At 36.4% G+C, this 26,391-nt stretch overlaps 3 protein-coding genes and 1 pseudogene across 4 annotated transcripts; 2 read left to right on the top strand and 2 right to left on the bottom strand.

The window, feature by feature from the left end:
• Nucleotides 1-5,218: 5,218 nt before the first annotated feature.
• Nucleotides 5,219-7,567, top strand: LOC114731780 (probable polygalacturonase). Its single transcript, XM_028919037.1, has 6 exons — nucleotides 5,219-5,318; nucleotides 5,447-5,782; nucleotides 5,879-5,999; nucleotides 6,077-6,251; nucleotides 6,401-6,471; nucleotides 6,625-7,567. The coding sequence occupies exons 1-6, from the start codon at nucleotides 5,238-5,240 to the stop codon at nucleotides 7,332-7,334; spliced, it is 1,494 nt and encodes a 497-aa protein (XP_028774870.1). The 5' UTR covers nucleotides 5,219-5,237; the 3' UTR covers nucleotides 7,335-7,567.
• An 80-nt stretch (nucleotides 7,568-7,647) lies between these two features.
• LOC114731781 (mitogen-activated protein kinase homolog MMK2) lies at nucleotides 7,648-12,661 on the bottom strand. Of its 2 annotated transcripts, none has more exons than XM_028919038.1 (6): nucleotides 12,312-12,661; nucleotides 11,775-11,904; nucleotides 10,812-10,949; nucleotides 9,563-9,895; nucleotides 8,376-8,559; nucleotides 7,648-8,266 (listed from the first exon to the last, which is right to left on the bottom strand). In XM_028919038.1, the coding sequence occupies exons 1-6, from the start codon at nucleotides 12,482-12,484 to the stop codon at nucleotides 8,091-8,093; spliced, it is 1,134 nt and encodes a 377-aa protein (XP_028774871.1). In that variant the 5' UTR covers nucleotides 12,485-12,661; the 3' UTR covers nucleotides 7,648-8,090. The 2 variants fall into 2 exon arrangements, with proteins under 2 accessions (XP_028774871.1, XP_028774872.1); XM_028919039.1 differs by lacking the exon at nucleotides 12,312-12,661 and adding an exon at nucleotides 12,008-12,270.
• A 1,773-nt stretch (nucleotides 12,662-14,434) lies between these two features.
• Nucleotides 14,435-17,309, top strand: LOC114731773 (heat shock protein 83-like; annotated as a pseudogene).
• Nucleotides 17,310-18,480: 1,171 nt separating this feature from the next.
• LOC114731775 (transcription factor MYB87) lies at nucleotides 18,481-25,035 on the bottom strand. Its single transcript, XM_028919031.1, has 8 exons — nucleotides 24,818-25,035; nucleotides 24,549-24,678; nucleotides 23,094-23,841; nucleotides 20,313-20,378; nucleotides 20,143-20,191; nucleotides 19,770-20,049; nucleotides 19,453-19,582; nucleotides 18,481-18,775 (listed from the first exon to the last, which is right to left on the bottom strand). The coding sequence occupies exons 1-8, from the start codon at nucleotides 24,948-24,950 to the stop codon at nucleotides 18,701-18,703; spliced, it is 1,611 nt and encodes a 536-aa protein (XP_028774864.1). The 5' UTR covers nucleotides 24,951-25,035; the 3' UTR covers nucleotides 18,481-18,700.
• Between the last annotated feature and the right edge of the window lie 1,356 nt (nucleotides 25,036-26,391).

Raw genomic sequence — 26,391 nt, 5'->3', positions numbered from 1 at the left:
TGAGGTTTTATATTTAGAATTAAACTCAATCCTTAGCTAGCTTTTATATTAGAGATAAGAGGTAGTACTTTTATAACATTAACCTATATATTCCTTAATTATATGGTCGTTTGAATAATTTAACCTCAAATGTAACGTTTTTTTCCCCCATTAATTCCATACACACACACCCCAATATTTAGCCTGTCGATGAATTGCAAACAATACGGAAAAGGAATGTTCTGGCCAAAATAAAAATAAAAATAAAATAAAGAGAAAAGAAGCTAAGAATCTTATCTTTTCAATCTCATCAAAGAGTCTCGTGGATCTACTGCGTATGCGTACTTGATATTTATAAGCAAAGTGATATATGTGGAAGTTTTCGTAGGAATTAATGAATTATCATGCACTGACAGTGAGCTGAATCCAGTTCATATAGTAGTCTATTGGTCTCGACCATAGTATGTCCGTTCCATAGCTTATATATATAGTTCTCTCCCACAAATATATGTGTGTGTGTGTGTGTGTGTTGAAGTCCATTAGAAAACTATCAGGCAAACAAAGACCTAGCGTTTCACTTAATCACTTGCCATCGTCAATGAAGCTTATACTACCTCTAGTCTCTAATATAAAATCTTATTTGATTTTTATTTTGATCCTAAATATAAGATTCCAATCCATTTTGTCTCTCATATTTATGTATTTTTTTCAAGATAGTTTTCCTAACAATGGTAGTTATAGCCAATACACTTAATTAGTAAGAATATTTTAAAAAAGACAACACATATTTATTGCAAATAACTAATTTAACTTCTTTCTTTAATTTCTTTAAATTAGTCAACTAACTCTTATAATTAGAACCGGAAGTAGTATTATAATAAGAATTGGAGGGAGTAGTATATATATGTGTGTGTGTGTCTACCGGAGATAGTTTCTCGATTTTTCAATTTTGGTTAACCTACACACACACACGTCTTAAAATGCTAGCTAGAATGATTCCTGATGATGGACTCGAGAAAAAGTTCTTTGTCTGTCTCATCAGTGTTTGGCTGTGCGTGAACTCTGAAGAATTGACCAAAAACTAGCATTTTTAGGAACACAAGAAAGAGGTAGGGACGCCATGTGTGGATGCTTAGAGTTCAGTGAGATAGTTTTGAGGAGGGTGGTGTGTCAGTGATTACAAGTCTCTGATCATTGTATGCCATGCAAAGAATCTCTGCTGGCAGATCACTTATTTAGGGTGTGTTTGGATGAAACCAAATCGTGGTTTGGAAAAGTGATTCTGGAGAATAGATTCTGGGAAGAATAGATTTTATGAAAAAGTGATTTTGAGAAGTGAGAGTGTTTGGATAGTTGTTATCAGAAGCATTTTTTATATATACAAATTACTAAAAAAAAAGAAATAAGTTAATATGATAATTACAGAAAAAATAGATTTTATGATATATTTTAATTTAGAGGAATAAAATTGTTAATAATATATTTTTTATTAACATAATTAATAATACATAAGATACTATAATTAATAAATAATTAATATGTATATATATTTATAAAATATAAGATTAAATATGTTTATAAAAAAATATGTTTATAAAAAAAATAAAAAGATACATATCCTATAGGCTCTTCCTTTTTTCTCCAAAAGCAAAAATTTTTTGCTTTTTCCAAAACTATGGTTTGGCCCAAAACCATGGTTTTGGTTTTTGAGGGGGGTATTTGGATAGCATTTTGTGCAAACCATGGTTTGGGCTTCCAAACCATGATTTGCAAGTGCATCCAAACGGTGCCTAATTTTTGCTCCCTCCTAGCTTGTTTCAGCAATCCATTAGGTTTGAAATAGATATTCTTTTGTTCTTTTGCTTTACCAATTCTACGACTGCTTTGACGTCTATAATTAACTCTGATTATCGTGCAAATCCCATCGGGCAGAAATTAAGTCCTCTGGCTAGTTTTTCTTCTTGTTTTTTTTTTTTACCCTCTAGTTTTGCTGAGAATCTTCTCCTGCCTCAATTTTATATTCTTTTCTTAATTCTTTAGTGTTGATCTCTCAATTATTATCATGCAATACTAATTCAAGTGTTTCTTGTTTTTTTTTTAAAATTTTTTTTTCCTCTTTTGAGGGAGTCAATTTAAGAATTCAAGTTCTAACTCCCTCCACGGGGCAGTACGATGTAACCGATTTAAGAATTTATAACGATATAGATACACAAAGAGAATTACAGTACATTAGTTTAAGGCTTTAAGCGGTTTAATTTTGTTCCCTTCCTCTAATTTAAAAATAAACAAAGTGTAGCTTCTAATAATTGTTAATGAGATTCAATTTTAAAATTTAGGAAGAATTACATTTCACTATATATTATCATAAAATCTGATGATGAATCCGTCATGGATAACTCTTGGTCTAATAAAAGATAAAATAATTTATTTTTTTCCAAATGAGCTTTGCCATTGATGAATATCACTAATTTACTGAAACAGAACTGATAATTTACTTCATTAAATAGATTTCTAAACTTTTTTTCCCTGTAAAGTTAGTTAATTTAAATTAAACCATGCAAATAATTTGTGACATAATGAGTGTATACCAGAGTTACCCATATACTTTTCTTCTCTTATTTATAAGTTACTTCCAACATGTTTTATACAGAACCAAAAAATTTTTTTAACTTCATTAACTTTGCCTTAAAATTTAATAACTTTTCAACTTTTTTCTTATTTAATATTACCTCTGGTCCTATTTATAAGACCTCATTTGTAGTCTATAAACTAGGTCTTATAAATAAGACCAGAGGTAGTATATATATACTACCTCCGGTTCTAATTATAAGAGCCAGTTGACTAATTTGAGGAGATTAAGGAAGTAAGTTGAGTTAGTTATTTGTCCTAAATAGGTGTTGTTTTTCCTAAAATATCCTTGCTAATCAAGTGTATTAATTATAACTATCATTATTAGAAGGGTTACTTTGGAAAAAAATGTATAAATATAAGAAACAAATTGGATTAGGGTCTTATATTTAGGACCAAAATAAAAGTTAAACAGGATTTTATATTAAGGACCGGAGGTAGTATTATATCTCATGAGAACAAACTCAACACTATAATAGAGAATGGAAAAGTTATACATTCATTTGAAAAATTTCTCTTTTGTTCTATAAATGAGACAAAAAAAAAAGCATTTTGTCTCTATCCTATAAATATAGAGGAGATGAGCGCTATTTTAAATTGAAGAAAAGCGTACAGACACCAGTCAATATGAATAAATACATGTATATGTGTAATAAGTTAAATGATTCTCAAGTGATAAATAATATTCTTTTTTAAAATTTCCTGCAATGCACGAAGATACACGTAATTGTTATAAAATGTCATGTAAAGAATTTTTATATAAATTAATTATCAATTAGTTTGCCAGTATAAAAGCATGGATGCAAATAAATCTCCAAGAATCATTTTACAATTTAAGTAAAGCTTGCTTTTTTATATTAACACAAAAAATAAATGTGAGTTATACACACAAAAAATCCCAAAATCCTGGCCAAGAAAAGCCCCAGAAACAAGGGTAACTACAATAAAATGCAAGAGGGGGTGTCAATTTTTCCTTAATAATAATAATGGAAACGACAAAGTTTTTTTTTGGAAGAACTATAATTAAATTCTAAAAAAAAAATAATTACTAAAAAGTCTGAATAATATTTTAAGCAACCTAGTAGAGAATGACAATTTTTAGAGCGTGTTTTGTAATTTTTTTCTTTCTTAAAATCTCATTGTAATTCTCTCGTTTTTTCCCCCCTCAAAAGAACACCCACCCACGCACAAGCACAAAACCTGGTTTTCCTTTTTACTTTCCTCCAACCACAAAATTCACTGCCTATACTTTATCAACGGTGTGAGGGATTCTAATTGTTTAATATGTATTGGCATATTGATTGATTGATCTGTTTAATTTAGGTAGCTTGTGGGCAATCGTCAGTTATTTGAAAGTGAGAGCCGAAGATAACAGAACCGTGCTTATGTTGCAATGGCACACACACATATATACACTCCGTCGTTCAAATAGGAACGATACTTCTATATATGTCGTTTCTGATGAATGACCATTTAGCTACCACCCCAGTCAACTTGATAGTAAATCATACAGATTGATATGGCTCAAAAGAAAATAAAGATATGATATCTAATCTTAAATATAAGATCTAGTTAGTATTAACATAATCAAAAGAATTAAGCACATTATTTATATAGGAAGCACTTTAACTTTAACGCTCTTGGCCTAATAGAGATTAGTTTTAAGTTTAAAGTAACTCGAGGATATTCTTGACTTATACCCAAAAAAAAAAATCAAAAGAATTGTATGCCTTTTCTTTGTTGGTTCTGAAATGTCATTTAATGTAATATGCCACAGGGACTGCATTATTATATGCCCAGACCAGAACCCTTTGATTTAGCTTGACCTCAATTATGATTATTATTGTTATTGAAGTAGGGCAGTGCACGGTGTCATGTCTTGTTTCTGTGAAAAACATAATGGTCACGGGCTCCCTAATCTGACAGGCAATCCGTGACATTGTGGACCTTCCTTCCCAAACTAAACAATTTTTGGACCATTCATATTGGGAATATGCAAGATCTCATCTCAATTGAATAAAATATAGACTAGAGATAATTGGTGACTCTTTGTCCACCAAATGGAGAGGATATAGTGCACCACTTCGCAGAACCATTTCATTTGTGGGATGTGCCGACCCTGCTAAGTTGGCCATAAACAAACCAGCGAAGCACTGATTTAAAATGATGAAATAAATCTAGACATGTTGAATTGCCTTCCAGCACACCAATCATCTTCTGCTGTCCTCTCTCTCTCTACCTTACAATCTGACCCACTCATCTCATTTCTTGGCCACTAGTTAAACTCATTCACATTTGCCCCATCTGCTGCAAATAGCACTCAGCTCTAACCTGTTTTACTTCAATGAATATTTAGGATCTGTGCCTATCCTTAAAAACAAACATGTCATTCAGCAGCGGGGACAAGGATCAAAGTGTGACAAACAAAAGCTTAGTTTCTAAGTAATATGCAATCCGTAGTCAGTTTTTTAACCTTTGAGTTTATTTCACATTAGAAGACTTCGAATTGAAATTGTTTACTTGCCTTACCACTCACCTTCCTTATGTTACATGTCCATTATAAGGACATATGATGGGGACAAAACTCAAGGAAATATATATTAATGCTCTAGACCAGTATAAATACCTACATGTTCCTCCTATGTAAACACAACAACACCAAAACCTCAACTTCCATCTCAGCAATGGATCTCAGCCCTACAAAATCTCAGGTACCTGCCTTCTTCCCGACCAATACCCATTTAATGGCCCCTTGTCTCTTTAATCGAACTGGGTCTTTTCCTTTCCCTCCATGTACAGTTGGTCACATATGAAATCTCTGAAATTTGAAATTTTGCAGGTTATGGGCTTATTATCACTACTAGTTCTTATGGTTGCTTCACCAAGTCTTACTGTGGTGGATAGCCGTAGAGCTCGGGAACTGCAATATTTCCAGTACCGTGCCATGAGCTGCAGAGCTTACAGTGCGTCCCTGACTGAATTTGGAGGAGTGGGCGATGGAACCACTTTGAACACTAAAGCGTTTCAAGCAGCCATAAATCATCTGAGCCAGTATGTATCAGCTGGTGGGTCTCAACTTTTTGTTCCTCCCGGAAGATGGTTGACTGGGAGTTTCAATCTCACTAGCCACTTCACTTTATTCCTTCACAAGGATGCTGTACTTCTTGCCTCCCAGGTTCAGTTTGTAGCTCCTACGCCAATGCTATATTTAAGAGCATATATATAATGTCAAGTGCTGAACCATGTTGTTGGAATTAAATTTTGGTATTAGGATGAAAATGACTGGCCGGTGATTGATCCCTTGCCATCTTATGGTCGAGGGAGGGACGCCCAAGGAGGAAGGTTTAGCAGTCTAATATTTGGAACCAACCTCACGGATGTGATCATAGCTGGTAATTAATGAACTCATGTCCTGATGACTCTAAAAGAAGATTCACTTCTAATTTATTGAGTACAAATTTGATTTCAGGGGACAATGGTACAATTGACGGGCAGGGTGACCTATGGTGGCAAAAATTCCACAAGAAACAACTCCAATATACCAGGCCCTACTTGATTGAGATCATGCATTCAAGTAACATTCAGATATCCAATCTCACTCTGGTTAATTCTCCATCATGGAATGTCCATCCTGTGTACAGCAGGTACTCCGTCTTCTTGTCTTTGTTATGAACTGTTTTTGACATTTCAGGCTTTTTTCCTATCACACAATAAATTAAAAAAAAAAAATCAATCTTTTTCACTCCAAGCCTAAAGCAATTTCAAGTCTTCTGCTATAAAATAATGAATGCAGCAATGTTGTCGTCCAAGGCATCACTATTCTTGCACCGGTGACATCTCCAAATACTGATGGAATCAACCCTGGTAAGTTTGCAAGTTAATAAAGGCCGTAGTTCTTGGGTGCTTAATACTTGCTGGACCAGATAGCAGAATAATCCATTCTTTATATAACTGATTTATGCAACAAATCTAGTTACTCAATAGTAATACTAACAAAGGTCCATTCTTTTGATGCAGATTCGTGCACAAACACACGAATAGAGGACTGTTACATAGTGTCTGGGGATGATTGTGTGGCTGTGAAGAGTGGTTGGGATGAATACGGTATTGCTTTTGGAATGCCAACGAGGCAGGTAGTCATCAGACGACTCACTTGTATTTCACCAACCAGTGCTGTGATTGCATTAGGGAGCGAGATGTCAGGTGGGATTAAAGATGTGAGGGCAGAGGACATAGTAGCCATTAACTCAGAATCAGGTGTGAGGATCAAAACTGCTGTAGGAAGAGGTGGGTATGTGAAGGACATATATGTGAGAAGGATGATCATGAACACCATGAAATGGGCATTCTGGATGACTGGAAATTATGGCTCTCATGCTGATGATAAGTTTGATCCTAATGCACTGCCTGTGATTCAGAATATTCACTATCGTGATATGATAGCCCACAATGTAACTATGGCTGCAAGATTGGAGGGAATATCTGGAGACCCTTTTACTGGAATCTGCATGTCTAATGTAACAATTGAACTGGCAAAGAAGGCTAAAAAAGTTCCATGGACATGCACTGATGTTTCTGGCATTTCAAGTGATGTGACTCCTGTGCCATGTAATCTGTTACAAGACCAGGGACCGGACAACGTTGGGGCATGTACCTTCCCGGAAGACCGCTTGCCCATCGATAATTTCCAGGTTCAAACATGTACTTATGGAAGAAGGTATTTGTGAATTGTGACAGTGCCACAGGAGTGGTTCAATTCAGGTCGGGGGTGTAACGTGATTGGTGCTACCGGAGCGAAAATTCTGGATGAGTGCAAATTAAGACAACGAAAAAAAAGTCAAAGTCAATGATAAATAGGCATTTACATTTCATTTAACCACCTTCGTGGAAATTTTTCTTTTAAATTTTGCAAGTGTAGAATAAAAACAAATGTATAATAAGCAGACAATCTTTTTCATCAGAAAGCTGTGTTAGATAGTCTTGTCATGGAATCCAAAAAAATTTCGCCGCAAAGCATTTTCATAGTTGGTCTTAGTCTGGTACTCGAACTTCGTATCAATGAATAAATTTAGCCATGAAACAAGAACTTGAAAAAAACAAACGGAGCGAGCACCAAATAATGAGATTGGAAACCAGCTTCCCACGATTATTGTCAGGTACTAGGAAGAACACCCCATGATCAATCCAGAGTTTCTGCTACCCTATAATGCTCCCCCAAGGCCTTTCCCTCCTTAAGCAGACACAATACAATACAATAGCTTATATAACTTGTATAGATGCCTATCACATCCAACAGGATTTGTAGTGTTTGTCCATCTTCCAGAAGAAACTTTCCTTCATGTCCAAGTTGGTTTATGACTAAATTACAAGGAAAAGAGGTTGAATGCTATTCCTAGCAATACATCCGGATGCCGTGGAGAGGCACTGTATCTAAGGTGGAAGAAGTTTATCTCAATATACTTATACAGACATGTAAGAATTTCCTAGTGATGCGCTGGATCAGGATTGAACTTCACTGATTCCCTCCAGATGAGCTCCTTGATTTGCTCTTCAGTACAAATTGGCTGCTCAAAATCGAAACTGAATGGCCTCGGACAGACTGGCTCATCATTCATGTCATGGAGTGATGAAAGATATGGGTGACATAGTGCTTCATCAACTGCAAATAAGTGAGCGTGGCACTCAAATATCCAATAGATAAAGGAAATTATATGTGAGAAGAAAAATAAAGATGTTTGAAACTTGAAACTTAAATTCTTCTGGAATACCTGTAATGCGTTTGTTGGGATCAAAGATGAGCATTTTTTCTAGAAGATCCAGTGCCTCGGGAGACATATTAGGGAATCTGGCCGAGAATTTTTGCTTCCTGCATTGTGGAAGTTGTCTAACGTATCTTCTGGCATTTTCACTTCGGAGAAATCCAAGGCTGGCATCGTCAGGAGAACCTATTAACTTTTAAGCAAAAGGCGAACAGAATGCGTGAGGTGTTACAAACAGCAGGAATGGAATCATAAAATCAGGCGTTATACATTCCTTGCATTCTCTTAACAGTAACATCATTTAAGATGAGTGTGTGAGTAGCCTAATACTAGTTTGAATTCATTAACCATAATGAATGGTACAGGAAGGTAAACAAGAGACAGGAAGAATCATAGAAGGGCCTGACCTTTTATTTCAGTATGGTGATGACTGCGAGTTCTAGACAAATATAAAAGCTTTTTCTAGGCAATGTTAAATGTAAAATTCTTTTGCAAACCAGCAGCTGTAATAATCCCATATTATTCTAGAAGTTGTATTAAAACTAAGGATTCCAAAGCAAGAATTGGCAGAAAAGGCAAACAAGAGAAATGCGATACATTTTTGTTTCTAGTAGTTTCAGTTAGGGGACCTTGAGCACATGTTGCAAGGTTGAGGAGACTGAAGGATCTTAACATTATTTTGTTTGGATTAATGAGGGGAGGGGATTTTTTATCATATGATAGATGATCTAATAAGAGTGCAACAGTTACTATTCATTCCCCATGTGATGTAAGATCAGAAGGGTAATATGGGGATATTAAAAACCAATTATAGACATATTAGTCACAATAAGCTAAAATATTACTCTCTCTCTCTAAATCCCCCCAATTTGGGAGGGGAGGGTTACCCTCCTGAAAATTTAAGCAACCCAAACAAGGGGAGGGGTGCAAAATCCCTCCTACCCCCCCCCCCTCCTTTCCCCTCATATCAAACAAGCCCTGAGGCATTATTTCAAAACAAAGTCAGCCTCAGATTTATTTTGCTTTCACAATAAAGTCCCCTTAGAAAGGAAGCTTTGCAGGTATTGATCAACTCCTTAAGCAGGATAAGGATATTATTGATTGACTACCACTTGACCAGTTAACTAGTAGCAGAGATATGTAATTTAATCTAGAAGTCTCAGACTACAACTTCATATGGAAGCACTGAAGTCTACCTCTGTGATAAGCCTTAGTTGATGAACATAGTCCTTTCCAGGAAACAAGGGTTCTCTGGTCATAATTTCACCAAAGATGCAACCGACAGACCAAACATCAATAGCAGATGTGTACTCTGAACAATTGAGGAGCAGTTCTGGTGCTCGGTACCACCGAGTGACTACATATTCCGTCATGAAATCAGTTTCAGTTGTTGTCCTTGCCAAACCAAAGTCCCCAATTTTAAGGTCACAATTTGAATTCAGAAGTAAATTGCTGGGTTTAAGATCACGGTGCAAGACATTGGCTGAATGCACATATTTCAGACCCCGTAACAGCTGGTATAGAAAGTACTGCAGAACTTGCAAAAATCAATTCCTTGCAAAACATTAAACTCGAGAAAAAGCACAAGTCAAGATTTAATATTCTGAAGTGAATCTATAGAGTGGGGGTGGGGGCTCTTGATTACTCGTTTCTCATAAAACTAATCTTCTGTTTTTTTTAAGGAGGAAAAAGGGAGATTTTACGTTCAACATGATCTATTTATCCCACCCAGGTTCTAAAATTTCACTTCCCAATAAAGGAATATTTCTCAACATGAGATTCAACAAGTCATAATAGTTCGAGTTAAAATCTATCACTTTCTAATGGAATCTAGAGAAAATATCTAAATACTCCCTCCGTTCCTTATTATAAGAGACAAATAACCAAATTACGTTGATAAAAAAAACAGTTAAAATTAGTTAAGGACAATTAATGTGTAAAAAGTATAATGTTTTTTCCAACAATGCCCCCATTAATAAGGAGAGAGAGTATGAGAGAGAATAATTAAATTATTGAAAGAAAGAGAAGTGGGAGGGAGAGAGAGTATGAGTTGGAGACAAAATAAATAGGGGTAAAATAGGAAATCAATACAAAAAAAATAGAGACAACTTTTAAGTGTCTCTTATATATGGGAACATGCTATAAGCATCAAATGTCTCTTATAATAAGGAACGGAAGGAGTAGTTCACAACATCTAATAGATATTCTATATGATTTATGAAGAATAAATCATACTCTAACCCAATTTTATGAAGATATACAAACATTAACCCGTTTTAGTTGGGCGTCTTAACCAACAACTGCAAACATACAAGAATAGAATGATTATATTCGCGCTGTTCAGTAACACAACTTAGATGCATTTAGGAAATATTACCAGGAAAGGCTTGCCAGTAGAAGTTAATGACATGCACTTAAGTTTTTAAAACATCACCGCAGCCTAACCTGACAATGGTCATCGGTAAGAGTTTGGCCAGAACGAATTATCTGTTGAAGATCAGTGTCCATCAATTCATAAACTATGTATACATCATTGAAGGTCTCCTTCTTGGGCGGTCTTATTATATCCTTAATGGCAATGATCTGTGAAAGATGATAGAAATTTCAGGAATCTAATCCAAAATACGAAAAATAAGCAATAAGTTCAAGGGAAGCACGAGTACATAGAGTGATCAAAATCCCAGCTTAGAGAAATTGATAAAACATCGGACTCTTTCATGTTCAGGTCAGAGGAAATCTAGCATTAGGTGATTCAAATTTTATGTGATTGTATGAAGAGACAGTTTTTCCAACACTACTAAGTCAGTTTCAGGGTCTTCTCAATAAAAAATATGAAATTATTCGCTCCCAAAAAGCAGCCTAATTTATTAGTACTCTAAATCAGGTAAACTTGAAACAGAACTTTGCTTAAGTTTCTCACGGCAGGGAAAGTAAAAGAGAAGAGTTTGACAGTTTGTAGTGCAAAAGCAGCAAAATAATTTTAAGGGCAGAACGATAATGAACATAGACGGAAAGATTGAAAAGACATAAAATTGATTCTATTACACACACACACTCTCTCTCTCTCTCTCTCTCTCACACACACACACACACACAAAGGCACTTTATTTGACTTTACATCCATACTCGTAAAGAGAATCACAGGAAGTTAGGAACTTGCTGAGGTCATCTTCTTCTGTTTTTTTTCTTTTTTTGTTTTCTTTGCCTGTCAATCTTTGAAATAATAAAATGGGTGTCTTAATTGATGATTTTTTTTTAATAGTTCCAACAAGCATCGGATAAGGAAAACATTCAATAATAAATATAAGCTAACAAAACAATTGCGTCAAAATAACTATGCAGATTATCAAGAAGAACCATATTATCGGGGTAGGGGATAGAGTATAGAGAGAAGAAAAGAATACTAACATTTTCATGGTCCATGTAGCGAAGAAGCTTAATTTCTCTCAATGTCCTTTTAGCATCAATTATGTTGTCAAATGCGTTGCCAATCTTCTTGATGGCAACTTCCTCATGCGTATCTGAGTTGACCGCAGCACTGAAAAGAAAGGACTTTGGTTATGTACAAAGAAATGGTCAACCGGATATGGCTATAATTCTTCAACTCTATGTCTGATACAACCATAAGGCCAAAAAGAAACCTTGGAACCTGACGGGAAAATCCATACTTGATCGCGTCCGTTCCATTCATTAAGAAGCCAGATTTTACCAACTATTTCTGAGATGTTCAAGCATTTTGGTTTCCTTATGTGCAAGTTTCTAATGTTTCGCAAAATCCATATCGATACATGAGCAACAACTCCCAACACAAATATCAAACCTATACATCTCGACTCCTATCATCGCCTGTATGATAGCTTAGTAGAACTCAAAAGCCAGAAATTCAGAGCTTGTGATCAGGTACAGGGCGAAGTTAAAGTAAATTCTAAAGGGCGAGAAACTTACCAAACGATACCGTTAGCGCCTCTACCGATTGGGCGAATGGGAGGCACGTACTTGGAGGAGACCTCGAACAAATTGCCGTAAACATTGTACTGCACGTATCTACCCCCATGAGTAAGAACCCTTTTGATTTTACTATCGGTTGAAGCAGCAGAACTTGACTCTTTGGAGGTCATGTTCGAAACTGGAATCGAACCAGAAATGGGGCTTCCACCAGGGGCAGAAAGCTTGGAGCTGAAGCGTGAGTCTCTGGATACAAAAGCCAAAAGAAGTGGTGATTACCAGAGAATGAGCATATTCAAATGAAGTAGGTGATATGATCTCTGCAATGCCGCCAAGTTCCCCTCTCTTGTACCGTTGCTTTTTTGGAGGCTTGTGATCTCTAATGACGTGAAAATCCGTGACATGAAGGAGACGGTTTAAATAAAGGACCCCAATTGCTTTTATTTGTATTAAAAAAAAATGAAAGCATCAATCTTTTGAATTTGTCCATTAAGTTCTGTTTCCCCCTGCTGGGATTAATTTAAGAATTAGATTAATGTTTTAGATTACATGTTCAGACACAAGTTTTGGCAAAAGAATTGACTGGTTATTCTAATCTGATCATGTAGACAGACTGGCTATTCGCAGTCGTTCATCAAATTTGCGGACTATATAATATAAATACAGAGCCGTTTTGTGTGTGCTTGAGCAAACTAATATTGACAAAATGGCTGTGGTTGTAGAAAAGGTCTCATAATTGATTTATTCCATTTAGTTATTGGCATGTAATTGATGCAAAAATGGGTTAAGATTATTTGGTTGCAGCAAAGAGCCAGGAAATGATGGGCATTAATAAAGAGAAGGAGGATGACGGTAATTGAAGCTGTAAAAGCAGAAGAGAGGAACGTGAGCTGATAAAAGGGCGAAAAGAAGGATTATGTCACGGGATATCACTGAACTGTGAATGGTTAAAGCCTTTGCTTCTTCCTTTCTCTTCCATTTTTGAATCTCACGAACTGCACATGACCTTCATGCCTTGCTTATTAAATAGTCACCATCCTCCCATCCTTCCTTCTTCTTTTCTTTTTCTTTGCCCGTTCATCATTACACTCTGCCAAGTCAAAGCCATTGCTCATACATCTATATCTTCATACGTTTCCCTTTTCCTCTTTATGAAAAAACAACTTGATCATTTGTTTCAGAATTCGGATTAGAGTCTAGGCAGCACAAGAATGACACTTAAAATTTATAAGCTTGTTTATTAGTTAACAAGTACTTTTTGTTATAACTTGCGCCTATCATATCATCCACCGAGTTCAAACTCACAATCTTACTCTTAAAATAGACATAAGAGAGGTGCTTGTTAGTGCTATCAAACCATGATACCCTGACATAGGTTAATGCATCCTAAACATTGGACTTCTTTCAACAACAAAAAATCATAACTTAATTTTTTCTTATTTTATAAGAAAATTCTCTAATGGGAAATATTACTGCAACATCCAAAACATCCTATTATCACTTTGGAAAACAGAAGCAGTAATTCTGACAAACAAAAAATTAATTTCATGATTAAAAAAGAATTTCACGCTTGAGTTTCTCGTCAGTCAATTCTTTAACTGGAGGATTTTTTTTTTAATAATTAAGAGGGCCAGGGCCCAAGGACAGTAAAGTAAAATTGGGGAATTTGTATGGATCATTTTTTAAATCCTGAACGTCAATCGATTTGTGATGTAAGCCCATTATTTTGGTTCTGAAAGTTCATAGAAAAGTGTTGGACTCTATTGGGCCCATTACATGGTCCAATATCCATCTAAGAAGGGTCTTGGCCCCAAAAAATGGGCCACAAATTAAGAACAGGTATGGGAGCAAGCCCATAATAGTACGAATGAGGAGTTTCAAGCCCAGGGTCCCGTCAAAGATCATAATCAATTAATCACAAGTCCCAGAAAATTCTGGATTCAAGGACAACAAAGGAATATCGCAATTTTTTCATGGGCCAATAGGAATATCGCAATTGAAAACTCTAGAACCCGCGAAATTTGGTGCAGTTACTAGCTTCGCCTGGAAATTCCATAAAATAGTGAAGAAGCCAGAACCATCATCCAATTTATTTCCCCCTCCAAAAAAAACCTCTCTGGCTTAGTATAAATATAACCCACTGATAATTGCACTGCTCTGGGAGAATTTGTTGGTGTGTCGTCTTGATTGACTGCTCACTGAGCTCTTCGCCTCTGAATTTGCTTTGTGTCCTGTATTCCGATGGCTGACGTGCATATGGGAGAAACAGAGACCTTCGCGTTCCAGGCTGAGATCAACCAACTTCTCAGCTTGATCATTAATACCTTCTACAGTAACAAGGAGATTTTCCTTCGTGAGCTTATCAGCAATGCTTCTGATGTAAGCCTCTTTCTTACTTCTATATTCAATCCGATCATGATTTCTTTGTGTTTTTAAGTTGCTATTTTTTTCCCAAGCAAAAGCTTAAGTTACTGATTTTGAAATTGGTTACACGCAGGCACTTGACAAAATTCGATTCGAGAGCCTCACGGATAAGAGCAAGCTTGATGCTCAGCCTGAACTTTTCATCAGGATTGTCCCGGACAAGGTCACTAAGACCCTCTCCGTCATTGACAGTGGAGCCGGCATGACCAAAGCAGGTATAGTTGTTATTTCGCTAAATTCTTTCTTTCTTTCTTCGGTTTTTTTCCCCCCCTCAGCGATGGTCACCAGTTTTGATCAGCTTAATCATTTACATGTTTGCTATATTGTGCGGCAGAGTTGGTGAATAATCTGGGGACTATCGCGAGGTCTGGGACTAAAGAATTTATGGAGGCACTTCAGGCCGGGGCGGATGTGAGCATGATTGGCCAATTCGGTGTCGGTTTTTACTCTGCTTATCTTGTGGCCGAGAAGGTGATTGTTACAACCAAACACAACGACGATGAACAATATATTTGGGAGTCTCAAGCCGGTGGCTCCTTTACCGTTACAAGAGATGTCAACGGGGAACCTTTGGGCAGAGGAACCAAGATAACTCTCTTCCTCAAGGACGATCAGGTACTGTTATTAATAAATGGATTTTGTCTATATTCTAAGGCCTGATTATGATAATTCAGATCGCTGATTAAGTGCATTGTTTTCGTTTTGGGGGGAACGTACACAGTTGGAGTACCTGGAGGAGAGGAGAATAAAGGATTTGGTGAAGAAGCACTCTGAGTTTATTAGCTACCCCATCTATCTGTGGACGGAGAAGACGACTGAGAAAGAGGTGAGTGACGAGGAGGAAGAAGAAACCAAGAAGGAAGAGGAAGGAGATGTGGAGGATGTGGATGAGGACAAAGAAAAGAAGCCTAAAAAGAAGAAGGTGAAAGAAGTGACCCACGAATGGCAACAAATTAACAAGCAGAGACCTATATGGCTCCGGAAACCCGAGGAAGTAACTAGAGAGGAGTATGCAGCCTTCTACAAGAGTCTCACCAATGATTGGGAGGACCATCTCGCCGTGAAGCACTTCTCTGTTGAAGGGCAGCTAGAGTTCAAGGCCATTCTCTTTGTTCCTAGGAGGGCGCCCTTCGATCTCTTTGACACTAGAAAGAAGCTGAACAACATCAAGCTGTACGTGCGGAGGGTGTTTATCATGGACAACTGTGAGGAGCTCATTCCAGAGTACCTTGGATTTGTGAAGGGTGTTGTGGACTCTGATGATCTTCCACTAAACATCTCTCGTGAGATGCTGCAGCAGAACAAGATTCTGAAAGTGATTAGGAAAACTTGGTGAAGAAGTGCATTGAAATGTTCTTTGAGATTGCTGAGAATAAGGAGGATTACAACAAATTCTATGACGCATTTTCCAAGAACATTAAATTGGGTATTCACGAAGACAGCCAGAACAGAGCCAAACTAGCTGACTTGCTCAGGTACCATTCAACCAAGAGTGGTGATGAGATGACAAGTTTGAAGGACTATGTGACAAGGATGAGGGAAGGACAGAAAGAGATATACTACATCACTGGTGAAAGCAAGAAGGCAGTGGAGAACTCCCCATTCTTGGAAAGGCTCAAGAAGAGAGGCTATGAAGTGCTCTTCATGGTGGATGCGATTGATGAATATGCAGTTACCCAGCTAAAGGAGTATGACGGAAAGAAACTAGTGTCTGCGACAAAGGAAGGGCTTAAGTTGGAGGATGAAACCGACGAAGAGAAGAAGAAGAGGGAAGAAAAGAAGAAGTCATTCGAGAACCTTTGCAAGACAATAAAGGAGATACTTGGGGACAAGGTGGAGAAAGTGGTAGTGTCAGACAGAATTGTGGACTCTCCCTGTTGCTTGGTGACTGGTGAGTATGGATGGACCGCGAACATGGAGAGGATTATGAAAGCCCAGGCTCTGAGGGATAGCAGCATGAGCTCTTACATGTCAAGCAAGAAGACAATGGAAATCAACCCAGACAACGGCATTATGGAGGAATTGAGGAAGAGGGCTGAGGCTGACAGGAGTGACAAATCAGTTAAAGACTTGGTGTTGCTGCTCTACGAGACTGCACTTTTGACGTCGGGTTTCAGTCTGGACGATCCAAACACTTTTGCGGCGAGGATCCACAGGATGTTGAAGCTGGGTTTGAACATCGACGAGGATGTGACGGCAGATGAAGACGTTGACATGCCATCCCTGGAAGAAGGAAACGAGGAGAGCAAAATGGAGGAGGTGGATTAAACCCCTCTTTGCTTACACCATCACAGAACAGTACTGTGAAGCGGAGTTGCATAATATATGGTTTTGGGCTGTGCAGGTGGGGTGTAAATAGAAGACGATACATGGTCTTTAGTTGCATATTTCTAGGTTGTTATAGTAACTAGTAAAAAGTCGGGTATTTATATTTTGCTGTTAAATGTGTGACATCCGTCGGTTATTGGTGGCTTGTTTCTTAATCCTTGAGGATTTGGTATGAAACGATGAATGGCTGAGTCATTAGGTTGTGTTGTATGTGCTAATTTTCCAGTGTTAATTCCCGATTAAGTATTTGCCTTTCTCATCATTAAACATCCGCCAAAGAGTTTAAAAACCAATCATTGTGAAATCATTGCGAAGAATAGATTTTGTGAAGAAGTAATTCTGAAAAATGAGAGTATTTGGATAATTGTTATTAGAAGCACTTTTTATATATACAAATGAGTAAAATAATTATATAAAAGATAGATTTTATGATATATTTTAATTTGAAGGAATAAAATTGTTAATAATATATTTTTTTACTAACATAATAATACATAAGATGATGTAATTAATAAATAATTAATGTGTATATATATTTATAAGATATAAGATTAAATATGTTTATAAAAAAAATAATTGAGGGATGTTAAAGTCATATTATTGTTGAAATCTACTCTGATAGGTACAATCATATTCCCCAATTTGAGTCAGAAGCAGAATTAATTCACTTCTCCTAAAACTATGATTTTGGCCCAAACCATGATTTTAGATTATTTCTCTAAAATTGATGTTGTCTGGATGATATCCCACCCAAACTATAGTTTTGCTTCCCAAACCATGGTTCTGGACTTCTGGGGACACACAAACGGGCCTCAAGTCTCTGCCCTTTTGGCCAAAACAATATCATTATAATAATAAGAGCGGTCTGCTTTGTGCAAACTAGACGATTTCAGTGTGGTGAAGGTTGCAACGATTTACTGGCAAATTTGGAGGGAACGAATTCATGTATGTACATGTTAAATTAAAGCAGAGTTGGCTATTATCGAATTCTGGATGTGCCTAGATGGCAATTATGGGATTAGAACCAGAATTAAGTAAAGCTTTTGCCGATAATCCCATCTTCACCGCTTAAATGGAAGCCTCCAGATGTAAGGCGACTAAAATTGATGCCGCGTGTCATCCTCATTCCCATAAGGCTTGGGTATTTTGTTTCGGGCGTTTGGTAATATGTAAAAATACTTTTCTATAAAACGAAATAAAATCCTCCATACATTTACTTTATATACTATGACCTGCACTTAAGATCAAAATTTTAATCATCCTACATTTATAGCCAGAGTAATATTAAGCTTGGCCAGAGGAATGGATAATTTGATTAATTTCACGCGGTATACTCCACATCTATTGGTGATATGGCGGAGTCGCGTGATATCATACATTTGGTTATCCAGTTCAACCAATGCTGGGCGGACACAAGTAATTTCAAGAGGAATAAATTCAAAAGCAGAGCAAGTTGATATTTGAACAACTGATGCATAAACTGTCACAAAAAACACTCAAAATCCAAAACTTCATAGCACTGCTGATTATAAAGACAAAAACGAATGGAGGGGTATCAAGCATAGCGCCTTGACTAAAACGACATACATACTTGTCTTGACATTTAACTGCAGAAATGGTAACACAAATCACTACAATTATGAAAGATTTGAGCTTGTTGGTGCTCCAAAACCACCAGCACCACGACCGAATCCAGGCCTTCCTCCAGAACCCTGCAGTTATATTCAAATGATAAGAAATGGCTCAGGATATGAAAATAAAATCAGGAATGATAATATAGGAACCACCAACTAGCAAAAATGTCCTACGCATGTAAACACAAATCATGAGGAGAAATCTGTGAAGGGAATGCCCAAATTTTATACTCAACATAGAAATTTTGGTCCATGGCAATATACTGCCAATTTATACCCAAAAAAACAATTGATCTCTTAAAAAGATTTGGATGCAAGGGATCTATATGAATGGTTTCCACAGCAAATCATATACAGTATTGTACATAAATCAAGCTTATCACTACGATAAACAAGTAAATTTGCATGATCATAGATGGGATTCACAGGAAAGATATATTTGTGAAATAGGGATGACCAAAACTAACAGCCAGTACCAAACACTACACTTTCAGCATTAGACTTTGACGACGGATTTATTTTATTTAGATATTGAAACATGCATACTATAAATCTCCACATGTTCAAGCATAAATAACACATCAGATATCAATGATCACGCTCGTATAAACATCAGCTGCATATAAAAACATGGAATGATTCACAGCCAACATGCCCAGGGGTTACCCAAGCAGACCATTCCAACATATATGCATCGAAATTAACGAACACGATTTCCATAGCAAATTTTAGAATTGTAACTGCAGTAACATTACCCCGAATGAAGGCCTGTAGTCAGCAGGAGCTCCACCCTTGTCTCCAAAGTCACCACCGGGTCCTCGGGGACCTCCACGGTATCCATCACGGTCCCCAAACCTACGTTCTCCTTCAAAGCGAGGTGGACCCCTGCTCAAAATCATCCATATCGATAATGGAACAATCAGATCGTCAGAGACGTATTATAATCAACTAGAAATATGATAAACCAAATTTGCAGAACATTGGCATGCTTAGACAAGTGACTAAAAAGACCCTAAATTGCGGCCGTCTTAGAGCGAAGCATGACATTGCAATCTTAGCCAATGTAACATACCTTGGACGGTCACCAGGTGGGCCGCCAAATGGTCTACCAGCTGGCTTAGCTTGTTTCTTCAAAGTAGCAGGTACGATTTCGGAAGGAAGATTGAGGTAAGTTCTAAGGAACTCAATGCCATCGTTAGTGAGGTACCAGTAGTAGTGCATCCAAGCAAATGTCTCACGCACGTACTCCTTGGACTTAAAGCTCTGCATCAGCTTAATCACTTGTAGATTAGGCACATCAATCTCCGGGTGCTTAGGCATATTGAAGTCCTTCTTTGCATAGCAAACTCCCTCTGAAGGAATCACAAACCAAAATCACATCAACACGTATGATTCTACATGAAAGAATTCAAAATAGAAAATCCAACAGGGCGAGATTACAGAACCTTTGAAGAGGTATTTGCAGATCTCACGACGGTTCTTCTCAGGAATAATCTGGAAAAGAAGAATAATAGGAACAAATAAGACCGAATTGACAAGCTATCAAATTACATCGTTAAAACAAACACTTTTCTCTCAGAAAGAAATAGAAAGCAAAACGAGAAAGACAGCACACCATGGTTTCAAGGCGGAAGTGTGAGCGAAGGCGGCAAGGAGACTGCAAATTTTCTTTTCCCCTGCTTTAACACTCCGTCCAGGTATGAGAAAACCCTAATCCGAACTCCCGACGCCTTTATAACATTTTTTTCCCTCTTCTAAACAAAATCGTCTCGCGTGGGCTTTTCATATTGGGTTTCATGTTGGGCCCTTGTTTCTTCCTCCATCAACATGTTGGGCCTATCTAGCCCAAGATAGGTTAAGCAAATGCATGATTTTTTGTGTTTCTGACATGATAAAATTCTTCAGTCCAACAAAATGTCGGAGAAAGCTCTATGGGGAAGAAAAATAACCATAACAGTGGACTTTTTGAAAATGATTTTACAAAACTTTTTGTTAATATCTTTTTAAGGGTACTAAACACACTTTTAAATTAAAAAAATACACTGCGGCCAACGGGCCAAGAATGATATTTATGTTTTCATATAATATCTTTATGGATTTATATATATATCATTATCTTTCTTATCTTTTATTATTTTCAATATCTCCTATTATCCACAATTATTTTCTATTATTATAGAATCTGTAGATTTTATTGAAGATATAAAGTTATGCTTATAAGCAAAAAGTATCTATCATATGTTCAGTATCTTTGAATGGAATAAGAAGGTCTCGTGCTTCTCTGTTCTTTAATCTCTGCTTCTCTTCTATATTTTACCATTTATTTCATAACAATTTACAATTTATTCTTTAAATATTTTTTTTCAGAAAGTTAACTGTAATTAATTGATCATTTGGGATCTTAACTGTCATTCTTTCAATTCCTTCCCCTTGATCCTTATAGTGTTACACGAATCAACGAGATCAGTAAATTTTTTATGAGACCTTTTTTTATTATTCCACCATCTTTTTTAAATTCGCATTTAAAATAGGAAGACACGAACCTCGTTTATTTAGTTTTTTTATGTCTGGGGATGTGAGGGCTATGCTCCTACGTATCGAATATAATTAACTTCTATTCTGGTTAGCCAAAAAAAAAAAAGAATTTTTATTCTGATTCTCCTTTAAATGAGTGTTTTAAGTAAGTTTTATTTCAAAACTTCGTTTAAATGTACGGATAATTACTTGTTCCCAAAAAGTAAAAGAAAAGAATAGCATTTGTTTAAAGTGACAAGTGAAAAATAAACCACAATTCCTCTCTCTTATGCAAATTATAAAGATTAGTAAAAATTTTATGAGGCGCCTCATTTAGTTATGCACTATGTAATGTAATTATTGAATTATAAGTAAGTAGGATTAGCTTAAATTAGTCTTAAATAAGATTATTGAATGACAATACACACTTTTAACGGAAGATGTGCCACGTATGATTACAGAGTGAAATATATGGAAGAACACAATTCTAAAAGACCACAACATGTTGGGTGGAAAATATCCTCTTGAATTTATAAATCACACTAATACACTCTGCATGTAAGGCTTCTCTATGAAACTCATAATCCGTCGCTAATTAAAAAATTCTGTCATTAAATTTTGTCACTAAAAGCATGTTTTTTTGTAATGTCAATTATTTCCCTTATCTAGTACCATATATTTAAATTATTTTTTATCTTGTTTCTTTATTACTAATATTACGAAGGTATATTGGCAACTAATTTTAACGTCACATATATATATTAATAAGAAGATAAATTAATAAATTAAATATGAATGACATATAGACAATTTCTCACGTATGAATATAATGATACCTAATACATAATTTTTTTTACTTCATTCATTTGACATTGTACAAATTTTTTAAAAATTATTAATAATTTTGAAGTGCCATGCTTTCCAACCCATAAAAAATAGGTATTTTATCAAACCGCTTGAAATCCAAAAGTTTTATTATTGGACTCTCACTTTGATGCTAAATTGAGTAGCACTAATGACACACGTAACTCTCTCAACAAATTTTGTAACACAATTGTGCATGTGACCCTTAAATCAAGTTAATACTCTTTCGGTTCTAAATACAAGACCCTTATACATACTAGTATAAAGGTCTTACATTTAGGACCGGAAGAGTAACTGGCTAAGATGTAGCTTTCTGTTGTTGGATAGGCGAAACACTTGTGCTAAAGCAAAATATTACTGAACAATTTATACTAGCATTTTCTTTTATTTGATAAGAGTTCTCCGGTGTAAAAGATTTTTACCTCTTCCAACAAGTGTACTTCTCAGAATTTAAACTTGTCTTTTCCTTCATACAGGATGAGATTGTTTACCACCTTAACCAATAGTTTGAGGGCAAACAAAGTATTATTGAACAAATTACACTAGCATCATAAAAAGCGAAAAGATAAAAATGGTAGAGGGTCAATAAATTAACCCATTATTATCAATTTGTCATTCATAACCACCACATACATGCAATGAAACAGTAGTAAACACCAAGATTAAATATATGTTAAAACGGTGCATGTGTGTTTTTATCTTCAAAAACCAAACGTTGCTGCTTGCCGCAGTCGCCTTTATTAATTTCCCTCTTCCATGCATTTACAAACAACCCATAAACACTACTTCACGCACGGCATTGTTATATATATAACTTGTTACTTTCATCACTCACTTTTTCACAAATCTCTCGAATCAGAACTCAATAGGGGAAAAAGAAAACAACAAATCCAAAGAAAAGAAAAGAAAAAAAAGCAACCTCGTCGATTTTCCCAGATTCAGAAACCCCAGCTGGCCCTTCAGTATCACCCCCGTTGAAAACTCTTCCTAGTTAGAGAAACAGTCATGTTCACAATCATAACGACGAAGGAAAAGAAGAAAGTGTGGTTCCCAAATTTGACGAATTTGGTACTATTTCTTCCCCACCAAGTTGTCCTTCCACATTTTCCCAGAAAATAAAGTTGGGACATTGTTGCTGTGTGTCCACCCACTCGTTCAATTCTTGCCTCTGCAAGCACTCTAATGCCATTTCTCCTTCTTCATCTATACTGCAAGATTGCACTTCATGAATATTATGCGGCACCATGTTATCCACATTCTCTATCAATGGCGGCAGGTAATTACAAGAGACCATGCCTGAAGAAGCCGCCGTGAAAGAAGCTGACGAAGGCGGAGGAAAGGCTTGAATTTGATGGTGGCTCAGATTCCAAGTTTCTGTGCCTAAACCCATAGTAGCATCTTGCTGATGATGATGGATTAACATTTCTGGTCTTGCATTATGGTTGTCCAGTATTGTCGTTGTTGTTGCAGAACCATCTAAAGAGCTAGTGTCAAACATAAATAAGGGGCATGTGGAAGAAAATATAGTGTCTTGATGAACTGGTGGTGGTTTTGTTGTTAGGTTATCTTGGTTCCCAAAGTCTAATTGATTGGGATTATTGAAGTTATACTGAGGATGATGATGATGATGATCACCGCTAGTTTGTGCACTTGTGTTTGAAGAAACTGATGAAGGCTTTCTTATTTTCTTTTTGATCCACGAATTCCAATAGTTCTTTATCTCATTGTCTGTTCTTCCAGGCAAGTGGCTTGCAATGTGAGCCCACCTGCATTTCCCAAACATATATCAAGCATTCCATTGTGTGTCTATATGAATATGTTATATATTTATATATATATATATAGATGGTTTTCATATTTCGTAATTTGGAAGCGTTTGTGTCGGCAAAAACGTGGCAAGATGTGATGCAGGAAAAATAATAATTTAGTTGCTTAAAGAAACATCAAATAAAAGATTTCTTTAAAAAAAATCTGTACTAATTAATCATAAGAATGCTACGAAGAAGAAAGGCGGAGAGTTAACATACATGAACTAAATTAATATATGTGCACACAGTTCAAGTGGGACAAGTCAATTTTAACTGACGAAATTGCCTGCTTAACTTCTCCTTAACTGTAGCTGAGAGACTATAGCAACAAAAACAGCTTCCTTAAATTGCTCTACATTCAGTTAAGTTAGAGGCCCATTTATAGAACAGACAAAACCACATGGTCCATTAATTCCCAACTAAAACTCAGTTATAGAGTGATCAAACGATTGACCAAAACCCAGGCATCATATGTTGAATTGTTAACAGTGGGGAATTTTAGTAGGAGAAAAACATAAAGCTAGCTAGAAATTTGACTCAGAAACATCCCAGGTGTAGCCACATTAAGGTAGAATTCCAGAAGACAGTACTGATATCAGAGGCAAACAATGAAATAGTTTATACATAAGACATTAATTATTGAGGTTGGAGAGAGTGATTCAAACCTGTTGCCTACGACCCCATGAAGGCTTATAATTAACTTCTCCTCTTCTGGAGTAAACCTGCCTCTTCTAATATCAGGCCTCAAATAATTAATCCACCTCAGGCGACAACTCTTACCGCACCGTTGCAGCCCTGAAAGCCACACAGATTTAAGACATTTTGTCCGTACGTGCTTATACTATTCCTTAACTGGTATATATATTATAAGAAGATAAAGAGTGAAGGAGAAATTAATATATATATATATATATATATATATATAGATGATGACCAGCTTTCTCGGGGACTTCACTCCAGCAGCCATAGCCATGGGTGGTAATGTATCTGATGAGTTTCTCATCTTCCTCAGGGGACCAAAGCCCTCTCTTAACCTTCTGTTGATTGCAGCAAGAGTGGTGACCCATTATTTGCCTGTGCCTCCTCGTTCCCCTTCTCGATCACTAGCTATAATTAACTAGCTAGCTTCCCTTGCTGCCTGGATTATATATATGAAGTGGGAATTTTGCTGCCTGCGGGCTGGGGAGGTGAATGCAATAGTTAGGTCTCTCTCTGTACCCCCTTTAAAAGTGAGGCCAAGTACAATAAGAGCTTGAGCCGACATTTACAGCCTGATGGGGCCCATGTAAGGGACCCAGATATTCATCTAACCCTAAAATGACGTTCCATCAACTTTATTCTCATATCCTAGTGGCTCGTGTTACCGTTTTCTACGTACATGCGTGGTATTACGTAACCAAACACCCAATTCCCCAATAAGAGAAGCGGCCCGAAAAGGACTATAATACACTAGCTAGGTTAAATTTGATTATATGTGTGCGCCAAAGAAATTTAATTGCCGGTTGTTTCATACACTTCCTTCTCTCTCTGTCTGCCACTATTCGGCAACGTCATATGTGTGTGTGTGTGTGTGGCATATAATGATCACAGGGAAAGTGATGGGCTCAATTTGGGGATTATCTCAATTTAAGTCAGTACTTAATTATATACTGTAACAACATCAACACCACATATGATGTAACATAGTTGTCGCCTCCGTAAATTTTGGCAGATTCAGGTGGAGGGTTGGTGCATTAAATCATCGGTACGCAGAATTTCTTTTACGTCGCGGAATAAAACCGATGATTATCTAATGACAAATTAATGAACAGTAGTGGGCATTTGTTTGATGATTACTGAGATTCTGTTTCAAACAAATACAAAGAAAAACAAAACTGTACGTTCTACTTTCAAACCCTTTAATAATTAACGTCTTATTCTAATTTCTGGCACTGTGATGGAGAAATATACTCGTCCTTTTCCCCTCTTTTGGTGCGTTTATATATATTGAGCTTGTCGTCATTGCTTAAGCTTAAAATTTTTTCATGCAGGCGGCCCCTTTTTATCCTTGAGATGAAAAATAATTCACTTGGTCGTATACGAACTTCACTTCTTCATTGGTACAGCGATAAAGATAAAGTCTTTCGCCGTATAAGTCTACCAAAGCACAAACTTTGAAAACATTGTTATCAAGTATATGTTAGAATACTGGGGAGTCCATCAAAAGGGTTTTCTTCTTTCTGGGTAGACAAGACATGTATGTTGATTAATATGAAGCTTCTTGATCAAGATAAATGCAATTTTATTAGGATATACACCTAGTGACAGTGAAATATATAAATAATCTAGATTTTGCTTCATGCTCACTTATAATATCTTTGTTTAAACAGGCCGTGACATCACGATCTAAAATTTTGTGTTATATGATTACTGAGAAATAGCAGGCTGACGGTGGCATAACGTATTTCATCACTTAAAAAGCAATATAATTGTCGTTTTTAAGTTCTTTAATTTATAGGTTCTTCATTT

The sequence above is a fragment of the Neltuma alba genome, unplaced genomic scaffold, assembly GCF_004799145.2.
Source record: "Neltuma alba isolate B1F8T4 unplaced genomic scaffold, ASM479914v2 tig00012845_pilon, whole genome shotgun sequence".
Taxonomy (NCBI): domain Eukaryota; kingdom Viridiplantae; phylum Streptophyta; class Magnoliopsida; order Fabales; family Fabaceae; genus Neltuma; species Neltuma alba.
This window is presented reverse-complemented; position numbering and strand designations above follow the sequence as displayed.

Coding starts and splice junctions, on each gene's coding strand:
- LOC114731775 (XM_028919031.1), bottom strand. CDS start 24,950: ATGGGTCACCACTCTTGCTGCAATCAACAGAAGGTTAAGAGAGGGCTT. Junction 24,679..24,817: donor TGAAGTCCCCGAGAAAGCTG/GTCATCATCTAT, acceptor TGTGGCTTTCAG/GGCTGCAACGGTGCGGTAAG. Junction 20,050..20,142: donor CTGCAAATACCTCTTCAAAG/GTTCTGTAATCT, acceptor TGATTCCTTCAG/AGGGAGTTTGCTATGCAAAG.
- LOC114731781 (XM_028919038.1), bottom strand. CDS start 12,484: ATGACCTCCAAAGAGTCAAGTTCTGCTGCTTCAACCGATAGTAAAATC. Junction 8,560..9,562: donor AACTAAGGCTTATCACAGAG/GTAGACTTCAGT, acceptor TTTGCTTAAAAG/TTAATAGGTTCTCCTGACGA. Junction 8,267..8,375: donor TCCCAACAAACGCATTACAG/GTATTCCAGAAG, acceptor ACTTATTTGCAG/TTGATGAAGCACTATGTCAC.
- LOC114731780 (XM_028919037.1), top strand. CDS start 5,238: ATGTTCCTCCTATGTAAACACAACAACACCAAAACCTCAACTTCCATC. Junction 5,783..5,878: donor CTGTACTTCTTGCCTCCCAG/GTTCAGTTTGTA, acceptor TTTTGGTATTAG/GATGAAAATGACTGGCCGGT. Junction 6,252..6,400: donor GTCCATCCTGTGTACAGCAG/GTACTCCGTCTT, acceptor TAATGAATGCAG/CAATGTTGTCGTCCAAGGCA.